At 53.3% G+C, this 13,791-nt stretch overlaps 2 protein-coding genes across 4 annotated transcripts in view; one reads left to right on the top strand and one right to left on the bottom strand.

The window, feature by feature from the left end:
* SLC27A1 (solute carrier family 27 member 1) overlaps positions 1–2,626 on the bottom strand; it is a 30,805-nt gene extending 28,179 nt beyond the window's left edge. For 2 of the 3 annotated variants that reach the window (XM_082453369.1, XM_082453371.1), the window contains exons 1-2: positions 2,398–2,626; positions 383–550 (exon numbers count right to left, since the gene is read on the bottom strand). In XM_082453369.1, the coding sequence (XP_082309495.1) occupies positions 383–549 (167 nt within the window). In that variant the 5' untranslated portion in view covers position 550; positions 2,398–2,626. Of the gene's footprint in view, positions 1–382; positions 551–1,274; positions 1,364–2,397 lie in introns of those variants that run through there. The other variant, XM_082453370.1, reaches the window with a different exon arrangement.
* A 574-nt stretch (positions 2,627–3,200) lies between these two features.
* On the top strand, positions 3,201–12,669 carry NXNL1 (nucleoredoxin like 1). The gene is made up of 3 exons (XM_082453402.1): positions 3,201–7,221; positions 7,317–9,507; positions 12,318–12,669. The coding sequence occupies exons 2-3, from the start codon at positions 9,182–9,184 to the stop codon at positions 12,646–12,648; spliced, it is 657 nt and encodes a 218-aa protein (XP_082309528.1). The 5' UTR covers positions 3,201–7,221; positions 7,317–9,181; the 3' UTR covers positions 12,649–12,669.
* The last annotated feature ends 1,122 nt before the right edge of the window (positions 12,670–13,791 follow it).

Genomic DNA, 13,791 nt, shown 5'->3' with positions numbered 1-13,791 from the left:
ACCAAACACGCACGGCCTCCCAATCAGCCTCAGCTCTCTGGAAGTCCTATTCGCTGCCCTAGTACCCCCAAGTTGCCGTCCAGAGCCCTGAGGTCACCCACGCAGGCTCAAGGACATTGAAATCTACTCATCTCCCTCCAGGGAATCCCTCAAGATGTCCCCTGCTGGTGCCCTAGGAGTCCCCCAACCCACTCTTTTCAGGTCCCAGCCCCGCCCCTAGACCCGCCCTCACCCAAACCCCGCCCCCAGTGTCCAAAACCTACCCCCCCCCCAAGCCCTCAAGGTCCCCCACGCTGCTCTTTCAGCCCCCTCTGTTCGCCCCCCCTGGGCGCTCAGCCCGCCCCCGACCCCAGCCCTTGTATCAGGCCCGGGCTGCACTCACAAGAGGTCCCGCCTCGCGGTTTTGCAGACGATGCGCAGGAAACGCCAGCCGCCGCCGCCTACATACACGCCGAGCGCCACCGCTGTGCTCCAGGTCCACGGCAGTCCGAGCAACCACAGCAGCACCAGTGAGGCCACGGAGGCCGAACCCGCACCTGGAGCCCGCATCCTGTGGAGGCGGAGAGCTCTGAGGCCACGGCCCGCCCGGGCCCCGCCCCACGGCCAACCCAACCCCGCCCAGAAGTCGCGCTCCGCTCCCGCTTCGAGCCGGGCCCCGCCCCCATGCCTGGGATTGGGCACGTCTCAGACAGGCTCCGCCCCATCCCAAAGTGGGCACAGGCCTCCTTGCTCCTAGCCCGGCCCAGGCTTTTCTGCCAATCATTAGTGTATCTCCACGCCCCCAGGCACAGCTCTTCCATTCCGTCAGTCACTGGCAAGCCCTACCCCATGCCTCGACTTAGCAGCTGTACGCTGGACCCAAGCTCCATCATAACGACTTGGCCCTCAAGCCTAGAGTCCACCTTGGCCCCACCACAGACCCAGATCCTGGGCTTTCCTCCAGGTCCCATCTCTATCCGCCCCACCTCCACTTGCTTGACCCCGCCCCCAGGTTAGGTCTCCGGCCCCGCCCGTAAGCACAAGCCCCATTCCGGAGCCCCGCCCGCCCTGGACCAGGTTCTGCCCCTAGGTTAGGCCTATGGCCCCGCCCACAAGCACACGCCGCACCCACTCTGGGCCAGGCCCCGCCCAGAATAGCTCAAGCCCCGCCCCCAGTCCTGGGCCTAGCCCGTATTCCCAGGCCCAAGTTCCACCCCTGTCACCGGCCCCGCCCTCAGGCTTTGGCCCAGTCACCACCCTCCGCCTCACTCCTAGCACCCTAGGCCCCGCCCCACCTGCCCTCCCAGGCCGGCTCTCTTCCGACACGTCTGGCTTAGAACCGCTCTGCCGCACAGCCGCATAGCCGACGCCCGCCCCCTTCCGGAGGCCACGACCATAGAGAGGCCACCCTGGCCAGAGTGACGACGGCCAACGAGACCCAGGGGCTAGAACGCCTGGCGAGGAAGGCGGCTGTCTCCATGACAACCAAACTTCGCCAGCCTCCCAGCTCCCCAGTCCCATCCCTGCCGGCGATTAGGAAACATGTGCGTCCCTCAGCCAAGAGGCGTGGCTCCCGGGCGCTCCCGGCCCAAACCCTAGATGGAAACCAGAATTCCTACCCCGGGGGGACTAGCAACTCTCAGTTCACATTCAGGGCCTATCTGTACTGGGTTCTTGCCCCAGCTTATTCTAAATCCAATCCCCAAAGCCTCTTCGGACTCCAGGGACCTGGGGAGTCCTAAACTCACAGCCTAGGGGCCCCAGAATATCCAACCCCTACCTCATCTTAAAGATATATTCCAATGGACTTCACTGGTGGCACAATGGTTAAGTATCTGCCTGCCAGTGCAGTCGACACGGGTTTGAGCCCTGGTCCGGGAAGATCCCACATGCCGCGGAGCTGCTGAGCTCCTGCACCACAACTACTGAGCCTGCGCTCTGGAGCCTGCGAGCCACGGCTGCTGAGCCCACATGACACAACTGCTGAGGCCTGTGCGCCTAGAGCCCGTGCTCCTCAGCAAGAGAAGCCACCGCAATGAGAAGCCCACGCACCACAGCAAGGAGTGGCCCCCAGCTCGCAGCACCTAGAGAAAGCCCGTGCTTAGCAACGGAGACCGAATGCAGCCAAAAATAAAAAATATAAATAAATAAATTAATATTTTTAAAAAAAGCTATATTCCAAGGACCCAATTAATCCCAAATCCATATCCTGAAATCTTGTCAGTTAAGTCTCACAGCAGCAGCCCAGGGAGGGCAAAATCCACACACCGGTTCCCCACCCTTCCACAGGAACTCCACAGAGTCCCTTATTTGCATCCCAAGGTCCTAAATGCTCACCTAGAGACCCTAAAGCCCTCCCCCTGATCAAGTGCGGGCCAGTGCTGGCCTCGCTGCCCACCAACCTGTTCCCTGGCTGACCTGGAGCCGCTCACAGACCCTCAGGCTTTAGCTGCGCTGTCGAGGGTTACCAGAGCTCAGGCAGTAGGTGGGCAGCGACAATGAGTCCAAGACAGAGGACTCCCCTCCGGGGCTTCTGCTTCTGCAGACTCCTGGGACCTGCTCTGACTGCGTTGTGCCCATGTGGGCTTCTGCTTTGGCTCCTTCTCTCCAAGCTCTCCTTTCCTCTGCCCCTCTGCGCACCCCACCCTGCTTGTTTTCTGCACAGCTTGGCCGACCTTCTCAGCACTCTCCTTGGGAGGTGGCCAGGGCCTGCTTCCAGCACCATTTAGAGGACAGGACCGGGCAGGCGCTCCCCTCCACACACACACACACACACACACACACACACACGTGCACACGCCCATGCTGCCATTGGTCCCTGCGGGCCACCTAGGGTGGGTAAAATGGGGACGAGGAGGCAGATCCGGAGGACAGGCCCAGAGCCAGTCACTGGTCCCCTACTTTCTCAACCGGGGGGTCAGTGGAGTCAGCAATGCCCAGTAACTACAGCAGCACTCTTATCCTGCCAGGTAGCACTATTGTGATCACCCCATTTTACAGGTAAAGAAACTGAGGCCTGGAACTGTCACACTAGCTGGAGTTGAGATTCATTCATTCACAAATGTGGGCAGAGAGCTTGCTCCCCTTCCTCACCCTCCTCCTCCCCTTTCAGTCTTCCTTAAACTTCTCCTCCCTCTTCTCCATCTTGCCCTGATTCCCCCTACTTCCCCCCTTCCTCCCTCTCTCCCCCTCCCCCTTCTCCTTCGCCTCTTCAAGGCCCCCCCTTAGCCTTCCTCCACTTCCCCCTTTGCTCACCTTCTCCCCCTCCTCCACCCACTCCTCCTTCCCCTTCCCCCCTTCCTCCTCCCCACTACTCCTCTTCCCCTTCTTCCCCCATCCTCCTGCCTTCCTTCCTCCTCCCTTCTTCCTCTTTCTTCTTCCCCTCCCTTTCTCCCCTTCACCCTTTCTTCTCTCTCTTCCTCCCTCCATCTTACCAAGTTTACTGAGCCCTGACTAAATAGTACACGTGGGACTTCCCTGGTGGTCCAGTGGTTAAGACTCTGTGCTTCCACTATAGGGGGCGCAGTTTCCATCCCTGGTCGGGGAACTAAGATCCCAAATGCCACGCACGGAGATACTCTTCTCAGTCAGCAATCCCCAAATCCCCAGAAAGGCTCTGCAAACCCAACTTTTTTTTAAGGTAGTGCCAGTACTCCAGCGGAGGGACCACTTGCCCGGCACTGACCCTGGCTGTTTTCAGTGATCAATGATCCCTTTTTACCCCTGTTTATCCTTTATTTATCCCTTTACATAGGGGGCTTCCCCACACCCCCCAGGGACATCACACAACACATGGCAGCTTTCACCCTGTTACCTTCCTAAGATCTGAAAAATTCCCAATTCCAAAAACGTAACTGTCCCCAGGGATTCCAGATGACTGGTTAAGGAACGGTCCTATCCCTGTTTCACAGGAGGGGAAACTGAGGCCTGGACAGGGGGACAGAACTCAGCTTTCAGGGCCAAAGCAGGCTCTGAGCCTCTCCAGTTGGGTGGCCTTGGGCAGGTCACCTCTCCCATCAGCACACTGGTCGCCCTCTGGGTGGTAACGCCCACCTCCCGCGCACTGTGCAGAAAGGCTCACAAGGGGCTTCTCATCTGGAGAGTGAGCAAGCACACAGTAGGTGGGGGGCACAGAATGATGGGTATCTCCCTTCCCCGGCTGACCACATGGGTCTGCAGGCCACTGCAAAGGGAGTTCTTGGAACTTTCTGGAAGAACAAGAGAAATGAAGCATACGTTGAAATAAAATAACCGGAAGATCAAAGCATGGGAATTGCACTATCAGAAGAACATGAGCACCGTGTGGGAGGGAGCCATTTCTCTGCACCAAATTCAAGTACCCACTACAGTAGGGGTATTAGTTTATTGGGGCTGCCATACCAAAGTACCACAAACTGAGTAGCTTAAAATAACAGAAATGTATTGTCTCTCAGTTCTTCCTGAAGCCAGGAGTCAGAAATCAAAGTGTCAACAGCCTCATTCCCTCTGAAAGTTCCAGGGACCCTTCCCTGCCTCGTCCAACTTCTGGTGGCTCCAGGCATTCCTTGACTTCTGGCCATATCACTCCAATCTCTGCCTCTATCTTCACATGGCCTTCTCCCTGTGTGTCTGTGTCCTCTCCTCTTCTGCCTCTTATAAGGACACTTGTCATTGGATTTAGGACCTACCTAGATAATCCAGGATGATCTCATCTTGAGATCCTTAATTTAATTACATCTGCAAAGACTCTTTTCCAAATAAGGTCACAGTCACAGGTTCTGGGGGTTAGGGCTTGGATATATCTCTTTAAGGGCCACCAGTCAACCCAATATAAGCAGGGTAACCAGTTAGAGCGGTGATTATCATCTAGGGGGCAATCCTGCTCCTTTGGACACTTGGTGACACCTGGAGACATTTTTATTTGTTACAACGTGGGACCAGGTGTGGTGGGGATAGGGGTGTTATGGCATCTAGTGAGTAGAGGCTAGGGATACTGCTAAATGTTCTGCCATGTTCAGGACAGCCCCACACCACAGAGAATGACCTGGCCCCAACTGCAAGGGGGCTACAGTTTGGAAATTCTGGGATAGCTGAAAGGCCCAGTTAAGTTGGAATGGACTCTGCAGCCTGACAGACATCATTTGCTGGGTGACTTCTCCCAGGCTCTGTGCTTCACCTGTAAAAGGGAGTAAAACCATACAGACCTTGTAGGGCTGTTCTGAGCACACAAGCCTGGCACCTATGTTGACCTGAAAAATAAAACAGTTATTTTACCAGCAAAGATGGGTTTATGGGGAAATAGCATGGAATTGCAATTCAGGACAAGCAACCTACAGCGAAAACCATAGACAAGTCCAACAACAACAACGACAACAAAAAGGAGAGGAACGTTATTTTATAAAGAAAAAGGAGGGGACTTCCCTGGTGGCGCAGTGGTTAAGAATCCACCTGCCAATGCAGGGGACACGGGTTCGAGCCCTGGTCCGGGAATATCCCACATGCCGCGGAGCAACTAAGCCCGTGTGCCACAACTACTGAGCCTGCGCTCTAGAGCCCACGAGCCACAACTACTGACCCTGTGTGCCTAGAGCCTGTGCTCCTCAACAAGAGAAGCCACCGCAATGAGAAGCCCACCCATCGCAACGAAGAGTAGCCCCCACTCGCCGCAACTAGAGAAAGCCCGCACGCAGCAACGAAGACCCAACGCAGCCAAAAATAAATAAAAAGTTAAATTTAAAAAAAATGTACTTAAAAAGAAAAAGGAGGAAGTTGAGAGGCATTGTTTGGAAGGAAAATCCACTGGAGAAAAGTGAGTGTTCAGGGTGATGAGAGTTTCTCATTGGCTGAGTTCCTGGGGTAGTTGATTTCTTGTAGGAGATGCAATATACATCCTTTCTTTTGGTGCCTGTAATTGGTGATTCCTTCCTATTGATGATTCTTCTGCTGGGGCCTGTAATTGACAGTTCTTCCTGTAATTGACCTTGAGTAATACTGCATGAGAGCGCCCTCTCTGGCCTCCCAGCTCCATTTTTGTGAGGTTTCCCTTTATTTTCATACCTTGTAAACATCTTAGAAGAGTTCTCCACTGTTGAGATAATTTTGCTCTCAGTAATCTCTTGAATTCACAATAATTTGGGACTTCCCATGGTTCTGGCAGAGAGAGGAAAATCTAACCAGGAAATTTTAAACGGAATTGAAACCGCACACCTCAGATGGGACTCCAACCCACAATCTCTGGCAGATGGGACTTGAACCCACAATCTCCCAGCTGAAACTTCACGCCTGGTCTCAGGGCTTACTGAAGTTCCAGTTCTTGTGTCTTGGTGCAGAGAGAATTCAATGAGAGGCAAAATGATAGGTAAGAAGTGGGTTTTTTTTTTTTTTTTTTTTTTGGCTGCGCCAGTCTTTGTTGCGGCATCCATGTGGGATCTAGTTCCCCGACCAGGGATCGAACCCACGCCCCCTGCATTGGGAGTGCGGAGTCTTACCCACTGGACCACCAGGGAAGTCCCAAGAAGTGGATTTAATAGTATAGGACTCTTGTGAAGGATACAAGCAGGCAGGCAAGAGAGCTCTGCTGTCCTGAGAACAAAGGGGGCTACATCTTCCTAATCAAAGAAAAAGCAGGGAGGGAAGAAGACCCCCTTCTTCCTCATTCTTGGGTAGATGTCAAGGCTTACCTCATTAGCTGCTCCTTTAAGCTTGTGTGGTCTAACTGGGACTGTCATAGCGCTACTTAAATCATATGTATTGGGTTGGCCAAACAGTTCGTTCGGGTCTTTCCATAGCCTCTTACAGAAAAATCAGAACGAACTTTTTGGCCAACCCAATGTATTAGTAAAAAGGTGGTAACATATACTAAAATATGGTAATTCATCTCAGATTTCAGTGTAATGTCACCTTTCCCCTAGTTTCTTTCACCTTTCCCCCATATTCTTCTGTAAGCTACCTGCAGGTATGCCGTTTTTCAGGGCAGGTTATGTTACAGAGCTCACAAAGCCAAATGCAGGTCTTGTATCCATTTTTTCCATGGTAGGGGCCCAAGTAAGTCTGTTTAGTTTCAAAACGTTCTGATTGTTGTTTAGCTGCCAGATGACCTGGGCATTTCCTGGTTGGTGTCTAGTTGATGGTGATCTCCTGAAGTCCCTCTCTTATCTATCTTCCCCTAGTGGGATTTCTAGCTGTGTAAGTATCTTACTCTATCCCTATCAGAATGAAAGGCGGACCCATCAGGGATGGGCCCAGTCACAAAGCCTTGACAAGGTAGGTTAAACTCTTGAGGATGAGGATTTTGTGGTTTTCTTTTTCATTGTTTAAAGCCAATATTAAGTTTCTTTCTGTCTCTCACGTCTCCCTAGGTCCAGAAAAGTCCTCAAGACCTGGTGTTCTGGTTACCTACCGCTGTATAACAAATCACCCCAAACTGAGTGGCTTCATACAAGGCTAATCAACTATTTCTCAGGATCCCATGGGTTGCCTGTGAGACAGGCTGGGACCTGGGACCTGGGACCCTTTGCTGCAGTGCTTGCACCTGGACAACAGTCTCCTCAAGCAACAAGATATTAATATAAAGAAACTATAAGGGACTAAAAAGAACTGCTTGCACGCACAGTTGGGGCAAACTATGGACAACAAGATACAAAAAGATCAAACAACCCCAACTGCCACTTCTGAAGAGCTGGGAGCAAAAGCAGGGTACTGCGCATGCGCCCTGCACACAACCCCACCAGAGGGGTGGGCAAACAACCTAAGCCACCCCTCCGGCCCAGCCCCTGGACACACCCCTCCCCTCACCCCATATAAGGAACCAGCTCGGCCCCGCTTCAGCAAGCAAGCCAACGAGGGAAACTGTTACTTGTTCTGCAAGTAGGGGCCTGCAGCAGGGGCCCCAATAAAGCCTTGCCTGAACTTCTTGTCTGGCCTCTGATCAATTTCTATTGATTAAGGAGGCCAAGAACCCTGGTCGGTAACACCTGGGCGGTCCCTCTGCTGGTCTCACCTGGCACAGTCACTGTGCTACATTCTGTCAGTGGCTGGGCTGGAAGATCACATGTGTGGCAGTTGGTGCTAGCTGTTGGCTGGGCATCTAGCTCTCTTCCATGTGGCCTCTCAAACAATAGGCTAGAACGGGTCGCAGGCCAAATCCTGCTCACTGTGGGCTAAGAATGGTTTTTACATTTTTAAACGGTTGGAAACAAAATCGAAAGATTGATGTCTCACGACATATGAAAATCCTATGAAATTCAAATTTCAGTGTCTGTACATAGAGTTTTATTGGAGCCCAGACACATAAATGAATTTACATATTGTCTAGAGATGCTTTTGCACAATAAGAGAATTCAAAGTTGTAGCAGAGACTCTATGGCCTAAAATGTCAAAAACATTTACTCCCTGGCCCTTTACATAAAAAGTTTGCCAACCTCTGGGCTAGATCAGCTTCCTTACATGGGGGCGTCTGGAGGCCACATTCCAAAAGAGTGAAAGTGGGAGGTGAGAATAAGGCTTATCCTGCGAACTCACACCTTCCACCACATTCTGTCGGTCAAAGCAAGTTAGGAGCCAACCTGGCTTCAAAGAGAGGAGAACTATTTCCCAGCGCTTGGTGGGAGAGGGCTGCAAAATATTGTGACCATGATTCTCACCCTTACTCACCATGGAATCTTAAGGTGGGCTGTTCAGACAATTCAGGAGGGAGAAGGGAAGAAAAAAAAGTTTATTCTTATTAATTTCTAACTGTAATTTAGCATGTTTTCTCATGTCCTATCAAAGCAGATATTGGCCAGCTCTGTGACTTTGTCACCTGTGTAAATCAAAGATAATTTCACAGGACATCCTGGTCATGGCAGGCGGACACCTTGAAATACCATTTATGCTCACATCGACTTAGAACAGTTATTAATTAGTCGAGCCCTGTGATTTAGGATTACCGAATGCATTCATGAACAGGCACGTATCTTTTTACATCACAATTTAACAAAATATTTTCACACCAGTATGTCAGTCTGTTTTTTTAATGCCTTAGCAGCTGTCTGCTGAGACAGGCCCATGAGCAGCTGGTCCCCTGCCCTCAGAGGCAGCAAAGAATCAGGTCGAGGTTAGGCAGATTAGCGAGGTTCTAAACTGGCCTCCTAAGAATTCCTAATCCTGGGACAGCAGCCAGCCAGCGGGCTCAGGGTCACACAAGGTCCTTGCGCCCTGTCCCCAGCACCCAGCCAGGGTTGCCATGGCCTGCCTGTTCTCTGGCCGTGTCCTGATCCGAAACAACAGTGACCAGGATGAGCTGGACACAGAGGCTGAGCTCAGCCGCCGGCTGGAAAACCGACTGGTGCTGCTGTTCTTTGGTGCCGGCTCGTGCCCGAAGTGCCAGGCCTTTGCACCCATCCTCAGGGACTTCTTTGTGCAGCTCACGGATGAGTTCTACGTGTTGCGGGCAGCCCAGCTGGCCCTGGTGTACGTGTCCCAGGACTCGACAGAGGAGCAGCAGGACCTGTTCCTCAGGGACATGCCCAAGAAGTGGCTCTTCTTGCCCTTCGAGGATGACCTGAGGAGGTGAGGTGAGAGGAGAGGTCAGGGAGGGCTTCCTGGAGGAGGGGCTGTTTCTGCTGAAAGTGAAGTATTTGTTTACTGATGTATCTGTTCCATTTGAAGTTGATGAGCACCCTCTGTGGGCCAATCAGAACAGAGAACTGGGGGGGGAGGGGCGGGGGAGGGGTACATATGCCCATTTCCATCCAGCTCCCTGGGGAGTTTACAACCTGGGAAGGGGGAGCACAAATGTGAAACAAAGACTCAAACACTCAAATAAATACATAATAACGAACTGCAGTAGTTCCCAAGGACAAAGGGAGTACGTCATGTGGAAATATCATGGGGAGACCTTGCTGAGATTTGGGGGTCAGGGGATGCTTCCCAGAGGAAATGGCTTTAAAGAGAGACACCCCCCCCACACCCCCACCAAGGACAAGGAGGATAGGAGGGTAAAGAGTGAGGAAAGGGAAGGGTTTCCAGGCAGAGGACATAACCCAAAGGCTCGGAGGATTTCAGAGAAAGAACAGCCAATTCAGGGAACAGTAATACCAGGAGTAAGAAGGCAGCATGTGGAGCAGCGCCCCAAATGCCACCTAATGAGTGTGGATGTGATCCTCAGAGTAGCTGGGAGCCATGGAGGGCACTGGAGCTGAGAGAGAGAGGTGGTTGAGTTCAAGCTGTCCAAGGAGCTGCCCAATAAACAGTGTGATCGTTTATGGCTATTTGCAAACTTTCCCCTTTTCAACAGTGAGACTTTCATTCTTTTTATTTATTTATTTTATAAATTTATTTATATTTTATTTACTTATTTTTGGCTGTGTTGGGTTTTTCTGGCTGTGCGTGGGTTTTCTCTAGCTGCAGCGAGCAGGGAGCTACTCTTTGTTTTAGTGCCCGGGCTTCTCATCGCGGTGGCTTCTCTTGTGTTGGAGCACAGGCTCTAGGCGCGTGGGCTTCAGTAGTTGTGGCATGCAGGCTCAGTAGTTGTGGCTCGCGGGCTCTAGAGCACAGGCTCAGTAGTCGTGGCGCACGGGCTTAGCTGCTCCGCGGCATATGGAATCTTCTCGGACCAGGGCTTGAACCCGTGTCCCCTGCATTGGTAGGCAGATTCTTAACCACTGCGCCACCAGGGAAGTCCCTCATTCTTTTTAAACCCCAATTTTTCACTATGAAAAGTTTCCTGCAAGCCGTGTGGCATGGGCAAAGGAAAAAAAAAAGAAAAGAAAAATTTCAAAGATACCAAAAAGTTGGAAGGAGCACACAATGAAACCCTTGGGCATTTTTGCCATTTGCTTTATCTCCATGCACGTGGAGTTTGTGCTGAACCATTTCAAAGTGAGTTGCAGACTTTGTGACATTTTACTCATGTCATCAATTTTGTTACAAAACTTAGAAGTTTCTGGTCATGGAGACCTTCATCCCTACCCAACATTATCAGAGTTGGCACACTTGCTCACTCCCACAGCCTTCTGCAGCTGAGGAGGTGCTTTTCCCCAAATGGTGAACATTTCCCTCCCCTGGGGGAAGAAATGCCAGCTGTAAGGGCATCATAGCCAAACATTGACCTTGTTTGAGGCAGGGTCCTCTCAACAAAACCTTCACCCAGGCAAGTATCCAGACAGAGTGAGCGAGTCCCCATCCCCCACCCCTCCCACACACAGGGTTGCCAGATAAAATACAGGACACCAAGTTGAATATAAATTTCATGTAAACAATTAAGAAATTTGAGTATAACTATGTCCCACATAATGCAGGGACATACTTATAAAAAGTTATTTGTTGTTTACATGAAGTTCAAATTCATTCACACAGGGTGTCCTGTATTTCTAGTTGCTAAGTCTGGCAACCTACTCCTGTGGGATTTTGCAAGTATCAATACTGTGTGTCTCTGTATGGAGGCCTGGAAAAGGGCCACCCAAGAACCCCGTGGGTGGAAGTTAAGAATCATGGGTGATGGGCCCAGGCTGGTAGCCTACTTGACTCCATGATGACTGTGTGGGGTTTTGGCCTAGATGGGAGATTTGGTCTGGGGGGGGGGGGTCTCCTGTGGATGGCTTTTCACTGGCGCTCTCTCATACAGAAAACAAAATCAAAAACTCCTTACCATGGCCCTGCAGGGCCTTTATGATCAATGCTGCACTCCAATCTCCCTCTGACCTTCAGGCTTTTGCACCAGCTGTGCACTCTGCATGGGAAAACTTTCCCCAGTTCTCCCCTTCCTCTTCCTGCAGATTTCAGCTCCAGGGTCACCTCCTTAGAGAGATCCTCTCTGACCATAAGTCCTTTACCCAGTTTAGTATCTCTTTATGGAATCTGTCAGTATTTACTCATTCATCCCACACACATTTCCTGAGCATCTACTCTGTGCCCGGCACTGTTTCAGCACCGGGGACACTCGTGAATAGGGACAGAAATCCGTGCCCTAGTGAAGCAACTTTCTATTGTGGGAGAAAATGACAAACAGGAGAAATAAACTATGCAGTGTGTTGGATGCTGAGAGCCACGCATCAGCAGAGAGGAAGAGAGGCGTTGAGATTTAAGGTTAGGTGTCTGCAGCATACAGGGTCTTAATCCGCAGATGTCGGGGGAGAGTGCTCCAGGCAGAGGACATGGCCAGTGCAAAGGCCCTGTGGTGGGAGCATGTCTGGGGTGTTGGAGCCAAAGCCCGGAGGCCAGCGTGGCCTGGCCTGTTCTGGTTCCTGGGCATCCCCAGAGGCCGGCATGGGACAGTGCACACAGAAGGCGCTCAGTAAGTACTGGGAGGAGGGATGTGGGGCTCCTCAGCATAGGGTCAAGGACGAGGGTCCGACCGGACTGACCCGCCCGCCCCGCAGGGACCTCGGGCGCCGGTTCTCCGTGGAGCGCCTGCCGGCGGTCGTGGTGCTCAAGCCCAGTGGGGACGTGCTCACGCTCGACGCGGCCGACGAGATCCGGCGCCTGGGCCCTGCCTGCTTCGCCAACTGGCAAGAGGCGGCCGAGGTGCTGGACCGCAGCTTCCTGCTGCCAGAGGACCTGGAAGACCCCGCGCCGCGGAGCCTCACCGAACCACTGCGCCGCTGCAAGTACCGAGTGGACCCGGCTGCGCGGGGCGTACGAGGCCGGGGTAGAGGGGGTGGCCCCAGGCAGGAGGGCGGGGCCGAGGGCGGGGCCGTGGGGCTGTTCTGACCCCTGGAGGGGTGGACCGGACTGGGGGTTCTATGATGAAACCCCCAAGAGGAGGGCGGGGGCGGGGCCGGGGCGGAAGCGGGCTGTTCTGATCCCTTTGGTGGGAGAGAACAGAGAGGGGCGTGTCTATGAGGAATCCTTCCCCCTCCCTAGCGTGGGTGGGGCTAGGGGGGTGGGGGGTCTGTTCTGAACCCCCCGGTAGGAGAGAACAGACAGACAGGGGCGAGTCTGTGATAAGCCCTCATCCCCCACCACCACCTCCCGGTAGTGGGCGGGACCGGGGGGCTGTCCTGAGCCCCGAAGGTGGAAGGCTGACGGGTAGAGCAAGCAGAATCTCTGATGAGCCCCAGCGGGGCGGGAAGTGGGGGCGGGGTGAGGGGAGGGGACCGTTCTGAGTTCAGGCCAGGAGGAGGGAGGGGACGTAGCGTCAGGCCGGAGCCGCGGGCTGGGGAGGCGGTCTCTATTCTGAGCCCAGCCCGAGGAGCAGAGGGGCGGTGAGGGTGGAGCTGCTCTGAGCTCCCCGGATGCAGAGTAAAGGCCGAGAAGTGGGGAGCAGGAAGGGTCTTTTTGCGGCCCACCCTCCACACCTTCAGGATTGAGCGAGGGCGAGGGGCTGTGTAATGAGATAACGGGGGAGAAGCAGGGCGGGACCTGAGCTAGTTCGGACGCCGCCACCCCCGCCACAGGTGGAGGGTGAGACCTAGCGCAGCGCCGATGACGGAGGTTTCTATGTGAGGCCCCCCTCCACCCCCACCCCCCCGCCCAGGACCTGGCAGGCCCAGGACCTGTCTTGGTTCTCCAGCGGCATGTCTGAGCCTTCCAGGCCGGGGTGGTGAAGCAGGGAGACCTTTTCAAGGGCCTCTAGAAATATTTTTAAGACTTGGGGAGGTGGGGTGGTTACAGGTTCCCAAATGGGAAAATGCAAACTAAAATCAAATGATCGTTCTGAGAACGCTCGGCCCACCGTGCACTAAATGCCTTGTTCACATGCTTCATGCGCAAAACTACAGCAATCCTTTAACAACAGATTTGTAGTTTGCACGGGATGCGGTTCAATATTTGGTGCCGTGTGCGCTGGGTCCAGGACCTTCAGCGAGGGCTCAGAGTCTCCCTGTCCCTGGTGAACCCTGGGGATTCACGAGG

This window comes from Balaenoptera physalus (assembly GCF_965194825.1).
Source record: "Balaenoptera physalus genome assembly, chromosome: 3".
NCBI classification, from domain to species: Eukaryota; Metazoa; Chordata; class Mammalia; order Artiodactyla; family Balaenopteridae; genus Balaenoptera; species Balaenoptera physalus.
The sequence above is the reverse complement of the archived record's forward strand: the minus strand, read 5'-3'. Positions and strand labels throughout refer to the sequence as shown.

Bases quoted from the DNA above. Each gene is read 5' to 3' on its own strand.
- NXNL1 (XM_082453402.1), top strand. From the start codon at position 9,182: ATGGCCTGCCTGTTCTCTGGCCGTGTCCTGATCCGAAACAACAGTGAC. The intron at 9,508-12,317 runs GTGAGGTGAGAG...CCCGCCCCGCAG, and splicing joins TTCGAGGATGACCTGAGGAG to GGACCTCGGGCGCCGGTTCT.